This window comes from Coregonus clupeaformis, chromosome 6, assembly GCF_020615455.1.
Source record: "Coregonus clupeaformis isolate EN_2021a chromosome 6, ASM2061545v1, whole genome shotgun sequence".
Taxonomy (NCBI): domain Eukaryota; kingdom Metazoa; phylum Chordata; class Actinopteri; order Salmoniformes; family Salmonidae; genus Coregonus; species Coregonus clupeaformis.
This window is the reverse complement of record NC_059197.1, coordinates 12,921,514-12,947,774: the sequence shown is the minus strand read 5'-3', so window position 1 is coordinate 12,947,774 and position 26,261 is coordinate 12,921,514. Positions and strand designations below refer to the sequence as shown.

Below are 26,261 nucleotides of genomic sequence, written 5' to 3'. Positions count from 1 at the left end.
TCGCTGGGAGTTCCAAACGCCGGTGTTTGCGTTGCAGCTTTCCATGCATGCAACACACGCATTGTTTTTTCAACCTTACTTATGTTACGAAAACACTTTTGACATATCATTTTCGATGTATCCTTGTGCAGTGTCAGGTTTATGCCGAGCTACGATAACCTAGTCAGAATGGTACAATTCGACTTTGACACAAGTGAACGCACATGTTGGAGCGCACCGAATAACCTTAGATGCCGTCTCTGCGACCAAAACCTATCAAGATGGTTTGCAGCTTTAGGCATTTTTCAACAAAATAGTAGCGCAACTAACCGTACCATAAGAATGTCAACAAACTGAAAACGTCCCATACTGGCTGCCTGTGTCGCGCCAAAATCACGTGGAATTTACAACTATAGGGCCTGGTTCCAATTCGCTTTATCTATCTCCCTAGGCTTGAAGTAGTCACCGGTCATCAATGGTCGGTTGAAAGTCGAGGAAGGAAGGTTGCTGTGTTCAAAATGTTTACAGCGCCTACAGATTCAGTACAGCCCCTCAACTAGATCAACCAATAGAATCGGACCATCCAACATGTCTACGACACTAGCCCTACCCCTCTTTTCCTTCAACGCTGTCAGATTTGCATGGTCTCTTGCTAAATATCTAAATTAAAGCTTAGATAGCTATATATATTTTTGGTGTATATTTCCTTTGATACAATATGGGTATTCTTCGTATACTAAGAGAATAAAATGTATATTTTTATTTTATTTTGCTTCTCACATTCCTATTACATTATTCATTGATCTTCAGCCGTTGCTTCCTGCACAGGTGTATCCTCAACAGGTAAATTTGACGTGTTTAATTGACTGTGTGTAGTAGTAGTAGGTCCATGAAGGAAGGTTGGAAGTGGATTAAGTGAAACGCCTCGATCACACCGACAGTGTTCTTCCATTTTGGTACACCAGAAGTACATTCATTTCCAATGTAACGCTGTGTTTGCATTGCAGCATTGCTTTGCAGAGGTCGTCGCAGTGCGTTCTGTGTGGTGCAGACGTTTGACAGAAATGGTAGCGGAAGGTGAATGTTGAACTTTTGTTGCACACCAACAGTGGGGAGAACAAGTATTTGATACACTGCCGATTTTGCACGTTTTCCTACTTACAAAGCATGTAGAGGTCTGTCATTGTTATCATAGGTACACTTCAACTGTGAGAGACGGAATCTAAAACAAAAATCCAGACAATCACATTGTATGATTTTTAAGTAATTCATTTGTATAGATGATGCTGCTACTATTTTGCACAAGACTATCGGTGTGGTCGAGGCGTTACAGTAGCTGCGTCATAGCACCGTTTTATTTTGGGGGATGCTGGAAATCACTTTTAACACCACATTTACTTTTATAGTGATACGATATTTAGTGTTTACAAATATATTTTGTTTATTTATTTTTATTTTTTTAAGCTGAAAGATCTTTTGAGATGGTATGGGGCTGAGTTCAGCGACCCCATGATGCTGGACCCCCCCCTCCTCCATCTTCTGCGAGGACCTGGTCCAAACACTGTTCTTCCCCATAGCTGCATATGCCTTCCTCAAAAAGGTCAGATAACATGGGATACATCCCAAACAGCACCCTTTTCCCTATAGTGCACTACTAGGGGGCAGTCAAAACGAGTGCACTATATAGGGAATAGGGCCCCATATGGCTAGCAAACTCATGTAAACATCTGTGGTATTGGGAATTATAAAATTAGGCCGATGTTGCAAGAAGACCTTTGATTTGACACCTAGTAGATGGTCATTTAGTCATGTGTAACTCACCCCGTTACCAGTGTATGTATCCCAAAGGGCACCTTATTCCCTATATAGTGCACTACTTTTGACCAGAGCCGCTATGGGCCCAGATCAAAAGTAGTGTACTATATAGGGAATAGGGTGCCATTTGAAACGCAGACGTTATGCCACAGATCAGACATGATGACAAGGCTGACATGACATGAGAGGAAATCAACCTAATGCGGTTCTCTTCCAGGAGGATCCGGACCCCGGCCATTGTCTATTCCACCCACGTAGCCACCACCCTTTTCCCCCCATCCTAACCCACATCCTCTACTACCCGTTCCCCACGGAGCCACCACCCTGGCCCCCAGACCCTTGCAGTCATCTACGCTCCGTACCTCTGATGCTGCTGTTTACCATGCCGTTCAGCTCAGCTTACAACACCAACACTCAGGGAGGAAAGGGCTCAGCTTACAACACCAACACTCAGGGAGGAAAGGGCTCAGCTTACAACACCAACACTCAGGGAGGAAAGGGCTCAGCTTACAACACCAACACTCAGGGAGGAAAGGGCTCAGCTTACAACACCAACACTCAGGGAGGAAAGGGCTCAGCTTACAACACCAACACTCAGGGAGGAAAGGGCTCAGCTTACAACACCAACACTCAGGGAGGAAAGGGCTCAGCTTACAACACCAACACTCAGGGAGGAAAGGGCTCAGCTGAGGCCAAGAGGATCAAATGAGACACTCCTCTATTAGTAGTCTGAGTGCCAGTCTGTCTGTGCTGTTGTCCAACTCCACTGCTGTCCATTACGGGTGACATGGAGTTGGCACGATGGCACAAACAGGCTACTAGTCCACCCGTATAGTCAATCTCCAACTGTGACCCCGGATGTCTATCCAACCAGGCAATCATACCTCTAGTCAATCCTACAGTACACATTTTCAGAGTGATTTTTTAAATTTATTCTCAAGTGATGAATTGTCAATTGGTACATTTTAAGTCAAGAAAATATAATGGTTATGTTAAACATTCTTCATAAGAATTTAGATGTTTGATCATCTGCACACAGATGAGAAATAGTCAAGAATGTTGACACCAATAGAATCAAAATATGTGCAAAGTTGGTCCACTAAGTTGGTTTACTAAACCTTTAACATAGATAAGATGAATGCAGAGTACGAGTATATTCGACCATTTCTTGATATATACTGTAAACATAAAATTATTAATATACTTTTCGAATGTACTTGTTTGGTTACAAACTGGCCTGAAATTCCAATAAGCCACCTGAGAGAAAATGTTTTGGTGTGTCTGGTCCCACAGACAATGGTGGAATGAGAAGATAAAACATGAACACAACTTTATTCGTACCTTAGATGTAAACAGACTGAGTTAAGATGGGGGGGTTACAGACAACACACAGCAAAAATAAATGTGTTTTGTTCCCATCAAAATCATGAAATTATTTACAGTAACATGCAAATACTGTACATTGTTTTCCACTTGTAGAAAAGGTAATACAACCATCTATACATAGTAATTCATTTGGAATAAATAGTATAAATACTTTCCTTTGTATATAAATAGCTTTCTTCCCCATTTGCTTGTCTGACGTACTGTAGTGGTGTGAAAGGCGTGACGCCCATAGAGCATCAGCTTCTAATTATATTCAACACTTAAATGCTAAAAATGGATAACTGGGGGGAGGAGGAGGGTTGTCACTTCAGATACCTGCTAGAGAGGAACATGTTACGCTGTAAAAGAAGGCTGAGAAGTTACTTCTAACTTTGCATGTAGTCTGTGTCTTGCTGTCTAAGCAAAACGTGTCTGTTTTAGTTGGAGCAGTTTTGGATTGCTTGTGGGGTGTCAGAGGGGTTATTGTGTTCAGATCAGCGATTCCCGTTAACCCATAGTGTAGTGGATATCACCCATAGAAAACAATCAAGGCACCCTGGAAACACTTCGGGCCTTCGACGCGCCCCTTATTTCTGCAGAATGAACTGGTCAATGAACTCATTCTGCTCAGCCTCCACTTTGGAGAGAGCTTCGTACTCGATGCGATACCTGGAATAGATCACAGATAAACACAAACTTCATTAAAATCCACTGACTGACTGACTAAATAACTGACTGACTAGGGTCAACCCCTGAGAATGAGACATTGACTGTCTAAGGTCAACCCCTGAGAATGAGACACTGACTGTCTAAGGTCAACCCCTGAGAATGAGACACTAACAATAGATTTACCCAAGGAGACTTGACCTCAGTCTTACATTTCTTGCCTAATAAATTAAACCAATCACGTTCGTTTCTGCCTTGAGGCACAGCTATCCTCAGAACAAGATTGAATAAGAAAAACTCCAAATCTGCTCAGTCTTCTTAGCCTGGGTGCCGGTCCGTTTCTGCTCTCTTGCCAACTCCATATGGAATTGTCATTCCAAACATGTTTGGCTTGACAATGGAGTGGGCAAAAGCACACACAGATCTGGGACCAGGCTACGTTCCATGTCATTTCAGCAAAGCCATGACACCCACAATCTCAGATTGTTCTGAAATCATTTCTGTAGTTAGAAACAGATAAGATTAGCATTCCTGAAACATTATTTTGTTGACATTTTATTTGATCTGAGAAATTAAGCTAATTGATTGCACCCAAATTGGCCCTTTTCATTTATAGGATTCACGTAATATTAAACAAAAAATAGTACCCAACATCTGATTTAGACCAAACTTCTTCCTGATATTGAGTAAGACACGAGGAATCCAACTTTGTGAATACACTACATAGGATGAAGAAACAAAACAATACTCCATGCAGCAGCTCCATACTACTTGTCAAACATTAAGAACTGATACTGTATACTGGTTGTTGGGGTGGGATTGGTGTGGGGAGGGTCCGTGGGTGGCTTTTGATCATTCTATTGGATTCCTCATGGTTAGAAAGAATTATGTTCCAAATCGGATGTTATGTACTATATTTATTGAAGATATGAATCAGTGGAGGCTGCTGAGGGGAGGACGGCTCATAATAGTGGCTGGAACGGAGCCAATGGAAAGGCATCAAAACACATGGAAACCAGCCATTCCCACGAGCCCGTCCTCCCCATTCCCACGAGCCCGTCCTCCCCATTCCCACGAGCCCGTCCTCCCCATTCCCACGAGCCCGTCCTCCCCATTCCCACGAGCCCGTCCTCCCCATTCCCACGAGCCCGTCCTCCCCCATTCCCACGAGCCCGTCCTCCCCAATCCCACGAGCCCGTCCTCCCCATTCCCACGAGCCCGTCCTCCCCATTCCCACGAGCCCGTCCTCCCCATTCCCACGAGCCCGTCCTCCCCATTCCCACGAGCCCGTCCTCCCCATTCCCACGAGCCCGTCCTCCCCATTCCCACGAGCCAATGGAAAGGCATCAAACACATGGAAACCAGCCATTCCCACGAGCCCGTCCTCCCCATTCCCACGAGCCCGTCCTCCCCATTCCCACGAGCCCGTCCTCCCCATTCCCACGAGCCCGTCCTCCCCATTCCCACCAGCCCGTCCTCCCCATTCCCACCAGCCCGTCCTCCCCATTCCCACGAGCCCGTCCTCCCCAATCCCACGAGCCCGTCCTCCCCAATCCCACGAGCCCGTCCTCCCCATTCCCACGAGCCCGTCCTCCCCCATTCCCACGAGCCCGTCCTCCCCATTCCCACCAGCCCGTCCTCCCCATTCCCACCAGCCCGTCCTCCCCATTCCCACGAGCCCGTCCTCCCAATTCCCACGAGCCCGTCCTCCCCATTCCCACGAGCCCGTCCTCCCCAATCCCACGAGCCCGTCCTCCCCATTCCCACGAGCCCGTCCTCCCCATTCCCACGAGCCCGTCCTCCCCATTCCCACGAGCCCGTCCTCCCCATTCCCACGAGCCCGTCCTCCCCATTCCCACGAGCCCGTCCCTCCCCATTCCCACGAGCCCGTCCTCCCCATTCCCACGAGCCCGTCCTCCCCATTCCCACGAGCCCGTCCTCCCCATTACCACGAGCCCGTCCTCCTCATTCCCACGAGCCCGTCCTCCCCATTCCCACGAGCCCGTCCTCCCCAATCCCACGAGCCCGTCCTCCCCATTCCCACGAGCCCGTCCTCCCCAATCCCACGAGCCCATCCTCCCCATTCCCACGAGCCCGTCCTCCCCATTCCCACGAGCCCGTCCTCCCCATTCCCACGAGCCCGTCCTCCCCATTCCCACGAGCCCGTCCTCCCCATTCCCACGAGCCCGTCCTCCCCAATCCCACGAGCCCGTCCTCCCCAATTAAGGTGCCACCAACCTCCTGTGATACGAATCCTATAAATTAAAATGGCCAATTTGGGTGCAATCAATTAGCTTAATTTCTCAGACATCAAATTATATTTCAACAAAATAATGTTTCAGGAATATTAATATCTGTTTCCAAAGAAAAAAAAACGATTTCAGAACAATCTGATATGGCGGGTGTCGAAATCATCTTAAATAAATAAATACATTTGTCATTTAGCAGACGCTCTTTTCCAGAGCGACTTACAGGAGCAATTAGGGTTAAATGCCTTGCTCAAGGGCACATCGGCAGATTTTTCACCTAGTCGGCTCGGGGATTAGAACCAGCGACCTTTCGGGTTACTGGCACAACGCTCTTAACCACTAAGCTACCTGCCGAGAGCTTTTTGAGGTGAAATGAATCTTACCTCTCCAGCTGCATCTTCTTCTCTGCTATCAGGGCATGGAGCTGCTGTTGCTGGGCCTCCCTCTGCTTGGCCACAGACTTCAACAGGTTCCTGGCTCCAATAGCCTGGGAGAAGGAGGCAGTGCAGCAGCATGTTGTTCACCCAGATAACAAGGCCTCGGTCGTTCCCACAGATAACAAGGCCTCGGTCGTTCCCACAGATAACAAGGCCTCGGTCGTTCCCACAGATAACAAGGCCTCGGTCGTTCCCACAGATAACAAGGCCTCGGTCGTTCCCACAGATAACAAGGCCTCGGTCGTTCCCACAGAAAAGTGCAGCAAGTGTACTCAGTGGCCTAGCTAGCTACCAGTCAAAGACCGCCGTTTTTGTTTTCAACCTGAGATCGCTTGTAAAAAAAAAAATAAGCAGATTTTAGAGCCAGCGGTCACGTTGATCTGACTGAAGGAGTGAACAACAAGCGCGGGACCCTGTAAAGGTGGACTAAGACAACTCACAACAACTCTTAAAAAGAGCCAATGCAGAGACCCTTACCTTCATCTTTTCTGTCTCTGCCGCATTTGCCAATTCATCCACCAGCTCGATGAGACCACCCACTATCTTCTGAAACTGGCCGATTTCTGTGTATTGAATGAATGCACGAAAGTTAGTAAAACCCTACGCGGTAATTAGGTGTCAACAGCGTTTGAAGAACACAAGTTTTAACATCGAGAAGAGATGTGAGTGGACCATCTTTACAAAACAATATTCTATGCAAGTTACAGAACCGAACCCCAGTCGTCCATACCAAATTACACACTATTCCCTATTTAGTGCACTACATTTCCCCAGAGCCCACTATATAGGGAATATGGTGCCATTTGGGACACAGAACAGAAGATAATGGAATGTTCTTACTGTCAACAAAGTCTTTACACTCCTCCTTGAGCTCCGTGGTCTTCTGGCCCACCTCTGGTTCCAGCACCCGCAGCTTGTTGAGTTCATCAAAATGAAGACCAGCTTCGGCCAACGGGTCTTTCGCCATGGCCACAAGGCCTGTCCCAAGAGCTGGGTTATACAGTGGGGAAAAAAAGTATTTAGTCAGCCACCAATTGTGCAAGTTCTCCCACTTAAAAAGATGAGAGAGGCCTGTAATTTTCATCATAGGTACACGTCAACTATGACAGACAAAATGAGAAAAAAAATCCAGAAAATCACATTGTAGGATTTTTAATGAATTTATTTGCAAATTATGGTGGAAAATAAGTATTTGGTCAATAACAAAAGTTTCTCAATACTTTGTTATATACCCTTTGTTGGCAATGACACAGATCAAACATTTTCTGTAAGTCTTCACAAGGTTTTCACACACTGTTGCTGGTATTTTGGCCCATTCCTCCATGCAGATCTCCTCTAGAGCAGTGATGTTTTGGGGCTGTCGCTGGGCAACACGGACTTTCAACTCCCTCCAAAGATTTTCTATGGGGTTGAGATCTGGAGACTGGCTAGGCCACTCCAGGACCTTGAAATGCTTCTTACGAAGCCACTCCTTCGTTGCCCAGGCGGTGTGTTTGGGATCATTGTCATGCTGAAAGACCCAGCCACGTTTCATCTTCAATGCCCTTGCTGATGGAAGGAGGTTTTCACTCAAAATCTCACGATACATGGCCCCATTCATTCTTTCCTTTACACGGATCAGTCGTCCTGGTCCCTTTGCAGAAAAACAGCCCCAAAGCATGATGTTTCCACCCCCATGCTTCACAGTAGGTATGGTGTTCTTTGGATGAAACTCAGCATTCTTTGTCCTCCAAACACGACGAGTTGAGTTTTTACCAAAAAGTTCTATTTTGGTTTCATTTGACCATATGACATTCTCCCAATCCTCTTCTGGATCATCCAAATGCACTCTAGCAAACTTCAGACGGGACTGGACATGTACTGGTTTAAGCAGGGGGACACGTCTTGCACTGCAGGATTTGAGTCCCTGGCGGCATAGTGTGTTACTGATGGTAGGCTTTGTTACTTTGGTCCCAGCTCTCTGCAGGTCATTCACCAGGTCCCCCCGTGTGGTTCTGGGATTTTTGCTCACCGTTCTTGTGATCATTTTGACCCCACAGGGTGAGATCTTGCGTGGAGCCCCAGATCGAGGGAGATTATCAGTGGTCTTGTATGTCTTCCATTTCCTAATAATTGCTCCCACAGTTGATTTCTTCAAACCAAGCTGCTTACCTATTGCAGATTCAGTCTTCCCAGCCTGGTGCAGGTCTACAATTTTGTTTCTGGTGTCCTTTGACAGCTCTTTGGTCTTGGCCATAGTGGAGTTTGGAGTGTGACTGTTTGAGGTTGTGGACAGGTGTATTTTATACTGATAACAAGTTCAAACAGGTGCCATTAATACAGGTAACGAGTGGAGGACAGAGGAGCCTCTTAAAGAAGAAGTTACAGGTCTGTGAGAGCCAGAAATCTTGCTTGTTTGTAGGTGACCAAATACTTATTTTCCACCATAATTTGCAAATAAATTCATAAAAAATCCTACAATGTGATTTTCTGGATTTTTTTCCCTCAATTTGTCTGTCATAGTTGACGTGTACCTATGATGAAAATTACAGGCCTCTCTCATCTTTTTAAGTGGGAGAACTTGCACAATTGGTGGCTGACTAAATACTTTTTTTCCCCACTGTAGATGGGGGCTGAAAAACACTGCATTTAACATCCTGGATAATATGGAAGCTTTTTTTATTTAACCTTTATTTATCCAGCATCTTAATAGTGTTAAAGTGGATTCCTTTCCTCATCTGCACTGATCTAAACGGGCGGAATAGGTGAAACAACCTGGGGATTTGTATTATTTTGGTCAGGGGTGTCACATTAGTATAGCAACGCACATGCCCCCGCCCACCTGAGGATCTGTCTTTTTCAGCCATCCATTTCCTGTGTTTGAGAGGTGCAAAATTCTTTAAATCAGCACAACAGTTTTCAGCCGTGCTAACAATTGCAAAAGGGTTTTCTAATGATCAATTAGCCTTTTTAAATGATAAACTTGGATTAGCAAACACAGCGTGCCATTGGAACACAGGACTGATGGTTGCTGATAATGGGCCTCTGTACGCCTATGTAGACATTCCATTAAAAATCAGCCATTTACAACTATAATAGCCATTTACAACATTAACAATGTCTACACTGTATTTCTGATCAATTTGATGTTATTTAAATGGACAAAAAATTTGCTTTTCTTTGGAAAACAAGGACATTTCTAAGTGACCCCAAACTTTTGAACGGTAGTGTACATCACAAGCGTTTAGCTACACCCGCAATAACATCTGCTGTGTATGCGACCAATAACATCTGCTGTGTATGCGACCAATAACATCCGCTGTGTATGCGACCAATAACATCCGCTGTGAATGCGACCAATAACATCTGCTGTGTATGCGACCAATAACATCTGCTGTGTATGCGACCAATAACATCTGCTGTGTATGCGACCAATAACATCCGCTGTGTATGCGACCAATAACATCCGCTGTGTATGCGACCAATAACATCCGCTGTGTATGCGACCAATAACATTTTATTTGAGAAAGAAGAAAGATATTAATGGGTGTTTATTATTTTGAGGAATTGAAAAAAAGTAATAATTTAATACAGTTGAAATGTTTACAAATTAGATGCGCTGAAATAAAAAGCAACTTCAATAAACATCTTGTTTCACAGCGCCTCTCCTCTTTCTAAAGATCTAATTTAACTGTAATATATATAAGAATATGAATAGTGTATAAATTGTATTTGTTGTCTCTAGGGGTCTTTCCAACGCTTATTTTAATGTAATATCTTCCGTTGTTCTTGTCTATAACTGCAGTAGCTAAAGGGAATCCTAATCAACCAAACCAACAGTAATGAATGAGGCAGTCTGGACAGCGCAGGTGAGTGCACGTAGGGTAGACAGAATAAGTGTTAGATTGTTGCAGCCCTGTTCCACCACTTTATGTTAACTTATTCATATATGCAAATACACCTGAATCTGCAATAGGTAAGCAGCTTGGTTTGAAGAAATCAACTGTGGGAGCAATTATTAGGAAATGGAAGACATACAAGACCACTGATAATCTCCCTTGATCTGGGGCTCCACGCAAGATCTCACCCCGTGGGGTCAAAATGATCACAAGAACGGTGAGCAAAAATCCCAGAACCACACGGGGGGACCTAGTGAATGACCTGCAGAGAGCTGGGACCAAAGTAACAAAGCCTACCATCAGTAACACACTACGCCGCCAGGGACTCAAATCCTGCAGTGCAAGACGTGTCCCCCTGCTTAAGCCAGTACATGTTCAGGCCCGTCTGAAGTTTGCTAGAGTGCATTTGGATGATCCAGAAGAGGATTGGGAGAATGTCATATGGTCAGATGAAACCAAAATATAACTTTTTGGTAAAAACTCAACTCGTCGTGTTTGGAGGACAAAGAATGCTGAGTTGCATCCAAAGAACACCATACCTACTGTGAAGCATGGGGGTGGAAACATCATGCTTTGGGGCTGTTTTTCTGCAAAGGGACCAGGACGACTGATCCGTGTAAAGGAAAGAATGAATGGGGCCATGTATCGTGAGATTTTGAGTGAAAACCTCCTTCCATCAGCAAGGGCATTGAAGATTAAACGTGGCTGGGTCTTTCAGCATGACAATGATCCCAAACACACCGCCCGGGCAACGAAGGAGTGGCTTCGTAAGAAGCATTTCAAGGTCCTGGAGTGGCCTAGCCAGTCTCCAGATCTCAACCCCATAGAAAATCTTTGGAGGGAGTTGAAAGTCCGTGTTGCCCAGCGACAGCCCCAAAACATCACTGCTCTAGAGGAGATCTGCATGGAGGAATGGGCCAAAATACCAGCAACAGTGTGTGAAAACCTTGTGAAGACTTACAGAAAACGTTTGACCTGTGTCATTGCCAACAAAGGGTATATAACAAAGTATTGAGAAACTTTTGTTATTGACAAAAAAGTATTTTCCACCATAATTTGCAAATAAATTCATAAAAAAATCCTGTCTGTCATAGTTGACGTGTACCTAATGATGAAAATTACAGGCCTCTCTCATCTTTTTAAGTGGGAGAACTTGCACAATTGGTGGCTGACTAAATACTTTTTCCCCACTGTACATCACCCTCTGACATGCACTGTCAACTGTGGGACCTTATATAGACTGGTGTGTGCATTTCCAAATCATGTCCAATCAATTTAATTTACCACAGGTGGACTCAATGAAGTTGTAGAAGCATCTCAAGGATTATCAATGGAAACAGGATGCACCTGAGCTCAATTTCAAGTCTCATAGCAAAGGGTCTGAATACTTAAGTTTATTATTTTAATTGTTTTACATTTGCAAACATTTCTAAAAACCTGTTTTCGCTTTGTCATCATGGGGTATTGTGTGTAGATTGATGAGGGAAAAAGTAATTTTATCCATTTTAGAATAAGGTTGTAACATAACAAAATGTAGAAAAAGTTAAGGGGTCTGAATACATTTTACATTACATTTTTAGTCATTTAGCAGACGCTCTTATCCAGAGTGACTTACAGTTAGTGAGTGCATACATTTTCATACCTTCCAAATGCACTGTAACTGCCTTTTATTTTAACAAAATGAAATAAATCCAAATCTGATAAAATAAGAAAATGAGTGCATTATAAGAAAGAAAGTGACATTTTACAATAAATTAAATACCTGAATTCCCACCAAAATCCCTGAACATTCATTATTTGTTCATGCCAGTAAAATGTTTTATTATTATTTATTTATCAAAAAGTTTGGAGTATCGTCATCCATTGTCCAACTGTTGCAGTTATTCCCAAATGTTTTTTTTAACCGTTTAACAATTTTGATGACCGTTTCTGCATTAGTAAGCTTGAGGAGTACGTTAGGAGGTGTGAAAAGAAGAGAGCATAGCCAGTTAGGAAAATATTTACACCAAAAAATACATACAGTTTGATTCTGTGACCTTTGCCTAATCAATAGCTACCTATCTGACATTAATTAGTTATGAATTAGTTGGCACATATGCAATACCCGTTAATCAGTGCTAGCCAGCTGCTACTTTGGCAATGTTCTGTAGCTCGCTAGCTAACGCCGGTAGTTATAACGTTCAAACAGAAGAGCTGGTTCTTCAGTACGGTCTAGCTATCTTGATAGCTAACGTTAATTAGCTATCTCACAGCTTGTCCTGATGCCCTCATCGGACTGTCCTGTTGTGGGCAAAATAGCTAGCCAACTGTTTCAGCTAGCTGACTAGCTATTAGCCGAGCGTGAGTTGCTAGCTACAATCTGTGCAAAAGTCAAATTATTATTGAGTACTCTTCGAGTCAGTCATCACTTACCTTAAATGTATTTAAATGTGGTGATTATGTGGCATAATCCACAGAGCACTTCGGCTGCCAGGGAACCGTTGTGTTTGACCAACTAGTGTAACTTCCGGTAGGGAGGGGATGGGAGTTGTAGTACGCAAGCGCAAACATGATTTGTAGTAGCACACATTTCTGTAGTTGGGGAAAGTTATTAAACGTCGTTGCCTTGTGAATATTTGCAATTGTAGTTGGCGTATTCTAGGTGGCGTAGCTACATAACATAGCTTCCAATGTACTAACCTGTTCAACAAACGAATTACCCCAAGAGAAAGATGGCGTGGGTGAGTATCTTGAAAATATGCTAGCTAGCTAATCTTAGCTAACTAGCTTCTTCAGCTAGCTTTTGCCGGGGTGGCAAGGAGAAAAGCCAGTAAGTCACACATTTTACTCATTATCTTTCAAGTTAGGTTTGTTAGCTAACGTTAGCTAGTTATTATACACTAGGACTAGGTCATTCAGGTTCGTCTCAATGATCTTGAATTTGTACAGTAAGTTAGCCAGTAGCTAGCAAGACTAATGTTAGGTAGCTAGCTGAAATACAATTTGTGACTCAACCCTATGTGGCATGTTGCTGGTTAGTTAGCCGTATCTCATAATTATATGTACTGACGTTGTATGCGTATTTTAGTAGTCTCTAATTTGACTATTTATTAGGATTTATGCCATGACCGTTATGAAAATACATGACATTGTATTTCATAGTAGTAACCATATGTGTAATGGATTGATATTTACATTTGAGTCATTTAGCAGACGCTCTTATCCGGAGCGACTTACAGTTAGTGCATACATTTCCCCCCCCCCGTGGGAATCGAACCCACAACCCTGGCGTAGCAAGCGCCATGCTCTACCAACTGAGCTACACGGGACTACAACACAACTTCCTGTGCATGTTTGAATTACACTACTGCACCCATCTGAATCAAAGTTCCCCAGAGACAGACTGTCTGCCTCTGGTATGCAACGTTTTTGGGGACATTCTCCCAAATAAGACAGTTTGTTTATTGTATGAAGATGGACACACAGTGTAGTGGGTCCAGCCACATTCCATGCTAGGGGAAAGGGAAATCGAGAGGAAGACACTGATTGGGTGGGTGGCTTCCTCTCGCCACTGTGTTCACAACATTCTCGACTATTAGGGTTTTACTTCTGATCGCATTGGTCAGAGCATCTCAGCACAGGCCAGGGCTTTGAGGGCAAGGCCTAAAGAAAGCGGTGGTTTTCTATTGCGCCCCTCCACCAGGTATGATCTGCAGGGCCCGTGAAAGGCTGTGGCGGCCCCCCCAGTAGCTGTCACCACGGCGGGGGACACCAGGACCTCCGTCTGCAGGGTGGTCATCTACCTCCAGAGGGACATGTCCGGGGACAGCTGCCAGCTCCCCCTGCACCGGCTGCTCCTCCACCCTCAGACCCAGGCCATCTCCACTGGCTCCCAAGCCATTAGACCTCCCCATGAAGGTATACATGGAACAGTGGGCAATAAGCGCAGTGGTTGGTTATGAATGAACGTGCCAATATCCTCTGTGTTTATGTAGGCTATACATTGTGCTAGGCTGACAGTTTTGAATATGTATGATGTGTACGTGTATGCAATCTTTTAAATTCTTGTATGGTGATGCCGAAGAGACATTTCCATCCTATTCTCCCCCTCCCAAGCCTCCCAGATGGCGTGTCCCAAGACCAAGACGTGCAGCTACAGAGCGGCGGTGGGCCTGGGTAACAAGTACGTGCGTCTGAACGTAGGGGGGACCCTGTTCTACACCACGCTGCAGGTGCTCACCAGGCAGGACTCCGTGCTGAAGGCCATGTTCAGTGGCAGGAAGGAGGTCTTCATTGACAGAGAGGGTGAGAAGGACTGTCAATTAACAATTACAAAGGCTGAGTTCCCTTCCAAAAAGTCTGTCGCTCTTATGGATCAGAAACATAGAGGGAACTCTACTTAGTCTAATACAGACTTCGGAATGGAGCAGATGGCTAAAGCAACAAACATCAGCAATGATTACAAATACCATTTGGATATACATGTACAGGCCTTAGGGCAGGCACATCATCAAAAAGATACACAGAACTATGCTACTATAAAGATCGGACCGGAACTGACCGTTGCCTTTCATTTGCCTTGCATGGTCCTTTCCAGGCTGGATCCTGATAGATCGTAGTGGGAAGCACTTTGGCTCCATCCTGACGTACCTGCGGGAGGAAGCGGTCACCTTGCCCCCTGGCAGGCAGGGGGTTCTGGAGCTGCTGGCAGAGGCCAAGTATTACCTGATCCAGGGTCTGATGGAGCTGTGCCAGGGAGGCCTGCAGGTCAGTGACACGGAGAGCGACGTGCTCCCCAAATGGCCCATAGGACTCTGGACGAAAGTAGTGCACTACATAGGGAATAGGGTGCTTGAGGTGCAGGCTGTGTGTTCCAACCTGCAGCTTTGCTAGATGCTAGATCTGTGCATGAAGGCAACAGATTGTAATGTATGTTTGTTTGCTGCAGTTTTGGCCAACTTGAACAAGTGCTCCACAGATTGCTTCCTCGCGTTGTGATATTTGATTTGCTTTGACTAGTGTGTCTACTCTGTTAGTGGCTATAGGACAACAATACTGTTTGCTCCTGAGTGGCGCAGTGGTCTAAGGCACTGCATCGCAGTGCTAACTGTGCCACTAGAGATCCTGGGTCGAATCCAGGCTCTGTCGCAGCCGGCCGCGACCGGGAGACTCATGGGCGGCGCACAATTGGCCCAGCGTCGTCCAGGGTAGGGGAGGGAATGGCCGGCAGGGATGTAGCTCAGTTGATAGAGCATGGCGTTTGCAATGCCAGGGTTGTGGGGTCGATTCCCACGGGGGGCCAGTATAAAAAAAAAAGTGTATTCACTAAACTGTAAGTCGCTCTGGATAAGAGCGTCTGCTAAATGACTCAAATGTAAATGTAAAAATGTTTGTTTACCATCAGTGGCAGTTAGGGCTGACACAATTACAGTGTAACCGATGGTTATGGATGAAGACTGTCATGAAAATAAAATAACCATCATAACCGTAGAAAAACGTTTGTGGAACGAACAGCTTACTGAAGACGGGACGGCTGGGTATTCGTGTGGTTGAGACAGTTTCGGCTCTAACATGGACTCTTAACAATGTGATTAAACATTTTTGGTTCCTTGCTGAAACGAGGAAACAGGTGTTTAGTTACCTAGGCAATGCCCACCACGATGCAGCAGCAGTAATGTCAGTTGAGTTGAATCAACAAACAGCACATATAGTATACAGTGAGGGGGAAAAAGTATTTGATCCCCTGCTGATTTTGTACGTTTGCCCACTGACAAAGAAATGATCAGTCTATAATTTTAATGGTAGGTTTATTTGAACAGTGAGAGACAGAATAACAACAAAAAAACGCATGTAAAAAATGTTATAAATTGATTTGCATTTTAATGAGGGAAATAAGTATTTGATCCCCTCTCAATCAGAAAGATTTCTGGCTCCCAGGTGTCTTTTATATAGGTAACGAGCTGAGATTAGGAGCACACTCTTAAAGGGAGTGCTCCTAATCTCAGCTTGTTACCTGTATAAAAGACACCTGTCCACACAAGCAATCAATCAATCAGATTCCAAACTCTCCGCCAAGACCAAAGAGCTGAGGAATCAGCCCAGAACTACACGGGAGGATCTTGTCAATGATCTCAAGGCAACTGGGACCATAGTCACCAAGAAAACAATTGGTAACACACTACGCCGTGAAGGACTGAATTCCTGCAGCGCCCGCAAGGTCCCCCAGCTCAAGAAAGCACATATACATGCCCGTCTGAAGTTTGCCAATGAACATCTGAATGATTCAGAGGAGAACTGGGTGAAAGCGTTGTGGTCAGATGAGACCAAAATCGAGCTCTTTGGCATCAACTCAACTCAACTCGCCGTGTTTGGAGGTGGAGGAATGCTGCCTATGACCCCAAGAACACCATCCCCACCGTCAAACATGGAGGTGGAAACATTATGCTTTGGGGGTGTTTTTCTGCTAAGGGGACAGGACAACTTCACCGCATCAAAGGGACGATGGACGGGGCCATGTACCGTCAAATCTTGGGTGAGAACCTCCTTCTCTCAACTAGGGCATTGAAAATGGGTTGTGGATGGGTATTCCAGCATGACAATGACCCAAAACACACGGCCAAGGCAACAAAGGAGTGGCTCAAGAAGAATACCTTTGGGATGAATTGGAACGCGGAGTGCGAGCCAGGTCTAACAGCCCGACCTCACTAATGCTCTTGTGGCTGAATGGAAGCAAGTCACCGCAGCAATTACATGTTAGTCATTTTAGCAGACGCTCTTATCCAGAGCGACTTACAGTTAGTGAGTGCATACATTTTCATACAGCAATGTTCTAACATCTAGTGGAAAGCCTTACTATTAGAAGAGTGGAGGCTGTTGTAGCAGCAACTTCATATTAATAACCATGATTTTGGAATGAAATGTTCGACGAGCACGTACTTTTGGTCATGTAGTGTACAGTCGTGGTCAAACGTTTTTTGAGTATGACACAAGTATTGGTCTTCACAAAGTTCGCTGCTTCAGTGTTATGAGATGTTACTATGGTATACTGAAGTATAATTACAAGCATTCCATAAGTGTCAAAGGCTTTTATTGACAATTACATTAAGTTTATGCAAAGATTCAATATTTGCAGTGTTGACCCTTCTTTTTCAAGACCTCTGCAATCCGCCCTGGCATGCTGTCAATTAACTTCTGGGCCACATCCTGACTGATGGCAGCCCATTCTTGCATAATCAATGCTTGGAGTTTGTCAGAATTTGTGGGTTTTTGTTTGTCCACCCGCCTCTTGAGGATCGACCACAAGGGGATTAAGGTCTGGGGAGTTTCCTGGCCATGGACCCAAAATGTCGATGTTTTGTTCCCCGAGACACTTAGTTATCACTTTTGCCTTATGGCAAGGTGCTCCATCATGCTGGAAAAGGCATTGGTCGTCACCAAACTGTTCTTGGATGGTTGGGAGAAGTTGCTCTCGGTGGATGTGTTGGTACCATTCTTTATTCATGGCTGTGTTCTTAGGCAACATTGTGAGTGAGCCCACTCCCTTGGCTGAGAAGCAACCCCACACATGAATGGTCTCGGGATGCTTTACTGTTGGCATGACACAGAACTGATGGTAGCGCTAACCTTGTCTTCTCCGGACAAGGTGTTTTCCGGATGCCCCAAACAATCAGAAAGGGGATTCATCAGAGAAAAGGACTTTACCCCAGTCCTCAACAGTCAAATCCCTGTACCTTTTGCAGAATATCAGTCTGTCCCTGATGTTTTTCCTGGAGAGAAGTGGCTTCTTTGTTGCCCTTCTTGACACCAGGCCATCCTCCAAAACTCTTCGCCTCACTGTGCGTGCAGATGCACTCACACCTGCCTGCTGCCATTCCTGAGCAAGCTCTGCACTGGTGGTGCCCCGATCCCGCAGCTGAATCAACTTTAGGAGACGGTCCTGGCGCATGCTGGACTTTCTTGGGTGCCCTGACGCCTTCTTCACAACAGTTGAACCTCTCTCCTTGAAGTTCTTGATGATCCGATAAATGGTTGATTTAGGTGCAATCTTACTAGCAGCAATATCCTTGCCTGTGAAGCCCTTTTTGTGCAAAGCAATGATGACGGCACGTGTTTCCTTGCAGGTAACCATGGTTAACAGAGGAAGAACAATGATTTCAAGCACCACCCTCCTTTTAAAGCTTCCAGTCTGTTATTCTAACTCAATCAGCATGACAGAGTCATCTCCAGCCTTGTCCTCGTCAACACTCTCACCTATGTTAACGGGAGAATCGCTGACATGATGGAAGCTTGTCCTTTTGTGGTAGGGCTGAAATACAGTGGAAATGTTTTTTTTTTTTTCATGGCAAATTTAGTATTTGTGTCATTCTCAAAACCTTTGACCACGACTGTATATTTAAGCACATATTTTACTTCCTGCTTTGTTTCCGAAGGGTACACTCGCAATGGGCGCCAGTCCACCCATTACGCCATCATTGACTTGAATGGGGATGCCGGTTCTATTCATTATATTTCAATGGCAGCATATGCAGTCAGGAGAGGAGAAAATGTTTGTCTAAAAACAACTGTAAAATAAATTTTAAAAAAAAAGATTTTTTTACGTTTTAGTCATTTAGCAGACGCTCTTATCCAGAGCGACTTACAGTTAGTGAGTGCATACATTTTCCATACTGGCCCCCTTGGGAATCGAACCCACAACCCTGGCGTTGCAAGCGCCATGCTCTACTTTTTAAATTTATTTTTGCTGTTCGAACCGTTATTATGGGGACCACCATCATCATCATCATTTGGCTGGCCAATCAGTCATTCAAAATTCCATGATGTCACAACCCTAGAGGCAGTGGGTATAATGTGTTTGCGTCTCAAATGGCTCCCTATTCCCCATGTAGAGTACTACTTTTGACCAGGGCCCCTGGTGCACTATGTTGGTAATAGTGTACCATTTAGGATGCTGTCAGTGTGATGTTGATTGGAATGCCTGGCATTCCGTATTTGGACTAGCCAAGGTTCTACTTGGGAGATTCTGCTGTCTCCATGGTGACAGCGATACATGCGGTAAAGAGATCAATCGAACCTGACCAAAACAATGGAAATGCGTGGGGGGGAAAGATCCTGAATCTCCTCATTGCCCCCCAGCAAAATTAGCCTACATTTTAGGCTACTGTTTCTATGTGTATTTCACACTGTTGAGGAAAAAATCTGTATAATGCTTGTATGGATGTCAACCCCAATACATGTTCATGTCATCGTCACCAACCAACAGCATTACAGTTCAAAACGACTGACTACCACCACCGATTTCTGTATGCTAGCTATGCTACCAGCTTGTACCAACGGGAGTTAGCATTTAGTTGTCACTTGTTCTTTTAAACCTGAAAAGGGACAACTTCTAATTGTCATGCAGTGAAAACAGCCAAATCTATCCAAATCAGACTTTAGTTACCACATTGTGGGCCTGTTACAAAACATAAATCATTACGGATTTGACGAATATCGACTTCGTTAGATCAGATTTTTTGAATGCACTCCAATCCAGCGTCCTTCATCTATCCCCCATGGTCTGCGTTCCATTAACCTCTTTACCACGTCTATGCTGAGGAGTCTTGAATCAATGCCATGTTGAATAAAAAAAAAAACGCTCTGGCTTTCATTCATGTCATGTTCCCTTTTTTTTTGGTGACCGATAGGGGAGGTCACTAAAAGGTTTATGAATGAAGTGTAGTCGTCATTTTCAGATTGGAATTTACTGCTCAGATGCTTCTATGAATAAATCTTTGAGCAAGTCTTAAGACTGAAATGATTGCATTATAAGAGAGATGCTCTACCTCAGAGATGCTTAAGGTTTGTACAATGTTTGATGTGATATGCTCTACACTTGTGGTAGTTTAGTGAATACAAGTTTAAACCACGGTTGGGCGGTATACCCTATACCGGGTATTTGGAAAAATCCTCAGGATGGTTTTTCAATACCATCAATACCATTTTAAAACTATTTATTTATTTATTTTTATGAATTTGAATATATTTTTTAACTACTTAAGTAAATACCTGCAGTCAATTTGGTCAAAAAGTTAGGAGATTAAGGACATTGCTTCACATTGTTATGAAATCTACGGTAGTCCCACGCAATGACGAGAGACCGGAGCCTTGTGAGTCACTCTCTGTCATGCAATGTCCCCTGTAGCTCAGTTGGTAGAGCATGGCGCTTGCAACGCCAGGGTTGTGGGTTCGTTTCCCACGGGGGGCCAGTATGAAAATGTATGCACTCTGGATAAGAGCTAAATGACTAAAATGTAAATGCAACATGCTCCGGGTGATCAAATTACAGTAGGAAATTCACAACTAAATGTTTGCCAGCTGGATGTCTTATAACTATTAAGTTAATTGTCTAAAATGTGGTAAATGCTTTGCAGTTGTGCATTTGGTTTGCTAATTTAGTAGCTAGTTAGCCAAGTGGTTAGCTTCTTCCAAAATCAAGCATTCACTTGGTAACAGCAGAGAATCGCCTCCTGGATCAAGAGCCTTGCAGGCTAATATTTGTTTTGTGCGTGCAGCAAACTGTGAGTAGCGTTTTTGAGTTACTTGTATACTTCACAGGAGGTTGGTGGCACCTTAATTGGGGAGGATGGGCTTGTGGTAATGGCTGGAGCAGAATTAGTGGAATGGTATCAAACACATGGTTTCCATGGATTCCGTCTGCTAAATGACGTAAATGTAATAGTTTAGGTCAGAAACTGTAAAAAATGTTCGCAATGCGCTCGTTAGTATTTTAGTTAGCGTGGATTAATTTTGGCCGACATTCTGCAAATGTTCTCATCAATGAAACATTTGATCTCAATGCAGTTTATGTTCCCAAAACTAAAATCTGTTACGAACACAGTGGACAGTTTTGTGGACTTCAATCATTGCAAAAGTTTCAAAAAATGGTGTTGTTTAGAAGAAGTGCAAAGGCGAATTGAGTTATTGCACACTTCAGAGTAGGCGTTCCCTAACGGAAATATGCAAATGTTTGCTAGAATGCACCAAATAGGATCTTGCTAACTCGTGCTTGGCTCTGCCCACTTCCTTGCTTGTTCTGCCCACTCATTTGTTCCCGTTGGAAACGGCAGGCTGTGGTCTATCTTAGTTATGAAAGTCTTTGTGGGAGCTTTGTGAGGTGAGTCACTTCTGCAGCACAACTTAAGTGAGGTGATCAAGTTACACTTCACTACTGTTTGCCAGCCATATATCTTATAACTATGAAGTTAACTATCTGTGTGCTAAATTCTCTCCAGCTGGATTTTGCTAACTTGCTAATGTTAGCTAAGTGGCTAACGTTAGCTTGCAGCACACAATCTCCTCCTGGATTAAGATCCCTGCTGCCTAATATTTGTATTGTGCATGCTGCAAACTGTGTTTTGAGATTCTTGCATAACTTTATGAGCTGGGTTGTCTGTCCTAGTAATACATGTTTGCATGCGCTCATTAGCATTTACCTAGCATCCGCTATGAGAATGCCTTAGACCTTGTTAGCATTTTGTTAGCAATCTGGTAAGAGTTTATTTATTTTTTTTGTAAAAAGAAAAAAATAGCGCCCCTTGTGTGCACTACCGGTAATATCATATATCCCGGGATGGCACAAGCACGGTATGAAGGTATGGAAATCTGGATACCACCAACCCTAGTTTCAACCATCTTTACACTCTTATATGGAGGAGGTGAATGTTAAATTCCAGTCCATTCCAATTCTGTGAGCGTGCTTCAATCAATAAAGGAACTTTCACCTCACCTTCTGACCTGACTGAGTTGTTGAAATGGAATTGACCCGAGCCCTACTATATGTCCTGACACAAAGCCTTTGTATTGTTCAGCAGCACAGAGCCAGTGAGAGTGGAACCAGGCATTTAGACTGGTTCTGGACCTCTTTCTCTCTATGTACAATACCAGCCTGTCTGTGGTGTCTGTTATGTACTATACCAGCCTGCCTGTGGTGTGTTTGATTAACAGGACCAGAAGGAGCAGTCTCTGTGTGTAATCCCTGTGGTGTGTTTGATTAACAGGACCAGAAGGAGCAGTCTCTGTGTGTAATCCCTGTGGTGTGTTTGATTAACAGGACCAGAAGGAGCAGTCTCTGTGTGTAATCCCTGTGGTGTGTTTGATTAACAGGACCAGAAGGAGCAGTCTCTGTGTGTAATCCCTGTTGTGTGTTTGATTAACAGGACCAGAAGGAGCAGTCTCTGTGTGTAATCCCTGTGGTCACCTCTGCCAAGGAGGAGGAGAGACTGATCCAGGCCTGCACCAAGCCTGTAGTGAAGCTGCTGTACAACAGAAGCAACAACAAGTACTCCTATACCAGGTACTACTACACGTCAAGTACTCCTATACCAGGTACTACTACACGTCAAGTACTCCTATACCAGGTACTACTACACGTCAAGTACTCCTATACCAGGTACTACTACACGTCAAGTACTCCTATACCAGGTACTACTACACGTCAAGTACTCCTATACCAGGTACTACTACACGTCAAGTACTCCTATACCAGGTACTACTACACGTCAAGTACTCCTATACCAGGTACTACTACACGTCAAGTACTCCTATACCAGGTACTACTACACGTCAAGTACTCCTATACCAGGTACTACTACACGTCTAGTACTCCTATACCAGGTACTACTACACGTCAAGTACTCCTATACCAGGTACTACTACACGTCAAGTACTCCTATACCAGGTACTACTACACGTCAAGTACTCCTATACCAGGTACTACTACACGTCAAGTACTCCTATACCAGGTACTACTACACGTCAAGTACTCCTATACCAGGTACTACTACACGTCAAGTACTCCTATACCAGGTACTACTACACGTCAAGTACTCCTATACCAGGTACTACTACACGTCAAGTACTCCTATACCAGGTACTACTACACGTCAAGTACTCCTATACCAGGTACTACTACACGTCAAGTACTCCTATACCAGGTACTACTACACGTCAAGTACTCCTATACCAGGTACTACTACACGTCAAGTACTCCTATACCAGGTACTACTACACGTCTAGTGAACCCTATGCCTGTTCTGTTGTTTGGAGAGTCAATAATAGTTAATGACTACTGGTAAGTGCTTAGTGAGGGCCTCTAATAATAATAATAATAATAATAATAATATGCCATTTTAGCAGACGCTTTTATCCAAAGCGACTTAGTCATGTGTGCATACATTTTTACGTATGGGTGGTCCCGGGGATCGAACCCACTACCCTGGCGTTACAAGCGCCACGCTCTACCAGCTGAGCTACAGAGGACCACTCATCATGTACTGTGTTGACAATGAAATACTTACTGTACCTCCTGACCTGTGGGTTGTACTCCTCCACAGTAACTCAGACGACAACCTGTTGAAGAATATTGAGCTGTTTGACAAGCTGTCTCTGAGCTACAATGGCCGTGTTCTCTTCATCAAGGACGTGATCGGCGACGAGATCTGCTGCTGGTCGTTCTACGGACAGGGACGCAAGCTGGCGGAGGTCTGCTGCACATCCATAGTCTACGCCACAGAGAAAAAACAGACCAAGGTTGGTTCGGAGTTACACGCGCGCACACACACACACAAGTTTTGTCCTGCAGCTAATCTTCATGTTGACCCCGTCTGTCCGTCTGTCTGTCTCTATCCCAGGTGGAGTTCCCAGAGGCCAGGATCTACGAGGAGACCCTGAACGCTCTGCTCTACGAGACACTTCCTGTCCCTGACGACACCTTATTGGAGGCCACACGCCGTCGCCACGCCCACTGTGGTTCCCACAGCGAGGAGGAGGAAGGCCCCACCCACTCGGGGGTGGACCTTAGGGAGCGCGTACGCCGCATCCACGTCAAGAGGTACAGCGCCTACGACGACCGGCCGCTGGGACACTAAGGGCTCCCCGTCTCACCGTCAGTCACATCTCAATGAGGGCCTCATAATGGTCAGATGATTCATCAACCCTATCATATCCTTCCTGCTACGGTCCTTGGTGAGAGGGAGTGATGGCTCTGCTACAGTCCTTGGTGAGAGGGAGTGATGGCTCTGCTACAGTCCTTGGTGAGAGGGAGTGATGGCTCTGCTACAGTCCTTGGTGAGAGGGAGTGATGGCTCTGCTACAGTCCTTGGTGAGAGGGAGTGATGGCTTCCAAATGCCACCCTATTCCTCATCCTATGCACAGGCTCTGGTCAGAAGTAGGGAAAAGGGTGCCATCTAAACACAGAGGAGGAAACTGGCTCTCCGCTGGCTCGTTCACTCATTCACTACATCCACCACTGAGGCACTGTTGTTGGTGGGCCCAAAATGGCCATTGGGCACAAAATGGCTGCCATGCTGCATCACCCTGGTGCCTGACAGACTTTGTCAATGGACAACTGGTGATTTTAAAACGTTGAGATGCTTATGCTATTTCTCCTTTTTTAAAATGTTATATAGAACTCTCTTCACAACACAATCGAATCCGTGTTCAAACAATCAAAATTGCGAACGTATTAATGTTATACCTCGGTCCATAATAGAACAGTTAAGATATATTTTCCAACATGAGCTTTATTCAGATAATGTAGTCGGATAATATAGGCTTTATTCAGATAATGTAGTCGGATAATATAGGCTTTATTCAGATAATGTAGTCGGATAATATAGGCTGCATTCTATTTCCTGTATAGTGCACTACTTTTGACCAGGTCCCAACAGTAGTACCACAGTATGGGTAAATACAGGCGAATATATTTACAAAAGTCACCTTGTCCTAGAGAGATTTACATGGTTATCTAAACGTCACACCAGGGTAAACCTACACGAAACACAGCCCTTATTTTAAGTGTTTCTAAAATCCCCAATGGGAAAAATGAATGGTGGAAAAACGTTTGGAACCATTTCCTTGTTTGACCGCTAGGTTTTATGGGTATTATGACAACTCCACCGTGGGTCTCTATATAGGGAATAGGGTGCCATTTGAGACAGGCCCAATACTGTCATCACTTCAGCAGCCAATCACATATCAGATAGGTCTCGGACCACTGATAGGTAGCCACCAGACTGTTATAGACAAATGTTCATTTATTATACAGCTATATACTTTTTTTGGCGTTGTGTGACAAGTTATAGGATCCAAATCAACTATCATAGCCCTATCGCCTTCTGTCAATAGACAGGGAAGACGGTGAATGTTTTTTTTTTTAGAGTGTATATTTATAGTTTTGAGAGTTTCTCATATCACATTTTGACCTATAATCATGCCAAAGACTTTCAATGAAATTAACACGAGGGACACATTCAGCGATGTCCTATGAATGTTTAATCTCGTTCCCAGATACTTCGGCCCAATGCTTTGTGCAGTAGCCTGGGGACGAGGTTAATGAATGGCAGATCGTGCTTATTAACAGTTTTTTTTTTAAATCAAGTATTCACTCAAGAAATGTCCTCTTTAACACTTTTAAGAGTGTGCTTCTTGTGTTTTAATGCAGTTTAATCTTTATTCCTTTATTTTCCATAATAAAAACGTTTCAAATAATACAATGGAAACCCAGTCTTTGTGTAACAGGCTTCACTGTGCTGCTTAGCAGAATTGCTTCCTCGTTCGCATTGCTTCCTCGTTCGCATTGCTTCCTCGTTCGCATTGCTTCATCACTCAGGCACGACTGCGTGGCCTCACACACTTCCAACTCCATCATCAAGTTCGCTGATGACATGACAGCAGTAGACCTGATTACCAACGACAAGACAACCTACAGGGAGGAGGTAGACACTCTGACAGCATGGTGCCAGGTAAACAACCTCTCCCCTCAACGTCAGCAAAACAAAGGAGCTGATTGTGGACTTCAGGAGGAACCAGGCTGGACACGCCAGCATCCTCATCAATGGGGCCGCGGTGGAGACGG

General features: G+C 44.5%; 2 protein-coding genes across 2 annotated transcripts; one reads left to right on the top strand and one right to left on the bottom strand.

Moving 5' to 3' along the window:
- Positions 1-3,109: 3,109 nt before the first annotated feature.
- ift20 (intraflagellar transport 20 homolog (Chlamydomonas)) lies at positions 3,110-12,895 on the bottom strand. Its single transcript, XM_041877890.1, has 5 exons — positions 12,802-12,895; positions 7,352-7,501; positions 6,989-7,074; positions 6,458-6,561; positions 3,110-3,828 (listed from the first exon to the last, which is right to left on the bottom strand). Exons 2-5 carry the CDS (start codon positions 7,476-7,478, stop codon positions 3,747-3,749), a joined length of 399 nt encoding a protein of 132 aa, XP_041733824.1. The 5' UTR covers positions 7,479-7,501; positions 12,802-12,895; the 3' UTR covers positions 3,110-3,746.
- A 29-nt stretch (positions 12,896-12,924) lies between these two features.
- On the top strand, positions 12,925-25,113 carry LOC121567677 (BTB/POZ domain-containing adapter for CUL3-mediated RhoA degradation protein 2-like). Its single transcript, XM_041877889.2, has 7 exons — positions 12,925-13,109; positions 14,072-14,286; positions 14,485-14,673; positions 14,966-15,135; positions 22,563-22,699; positions 23,739-23,934; positions 24,036-25,113. The coding sequence occupies exons 2-7, from the start codon at positions 14,184-14,186 to the stop codon at positions 24,270-24,272; spliced, it is 1,032 nt and encodes a 343-aa protein (XP_041733823.1). The 5' UTR covers positions 12,925-13,109; positions 14,072-14,183; the 3' UTR covers positions 24,273-25,113.
- Positions 25,114-26,261: the final 1,148 nt, after the last annotated feature.

What these genes read in the sequence shown, in the direction of transcription:
- ift20 (XM_041877890.1), bottom strand. Translation starts at nt 7,478, where the DNA reads ATGGCGAAAGACCCGTTGGCCGAAGCTGGTCTTCATTTTGATGAACTC. An exon ending in GTGTAAAGACTTTGTTGACA is followed by an intron (nt 7,075 to 7,351) that starts GTAAGAACATTC and finishes TTCAATACACAG; the next exon opens with AAATCGGCCAGTTTCAGAAG. An exon ending in CAGAGACAGAAAAGATGAAG is followed by an intron (nt 6,562 to 6,988) that starts GTAAGGGTCTCT and finishes TCCTTCTCCCAG; the next exon opens with GCTATTGGAGCCAGGAACCT.
- LOC121567677 (XM_041877889.2), top strand. Translation starts at nt 14,184, where the DNA reads ATGTCCGGGGACAGCTGCCAGCTCCCCCTGCACCGGCTGCTCCTCCAC. An exon ending in CATTAGACCTCCCCATGAAG is followed by an intron (nt 14,287 to 14,484) that starts GTATACATGGAA and finishes CCCCCTCCCAAG; the next exon opens with CCTCCCAGATGGCGTGTCCC. An exon ending in TGTGCCAGGGAGGCCTGCAG is followed by an intron (nt 15,136 to 22,562) that starts GTCAGTGACACG and finishes TTTGATTAACAG; the next exon opens with GACCAGAAGGAGCAGTCTCT.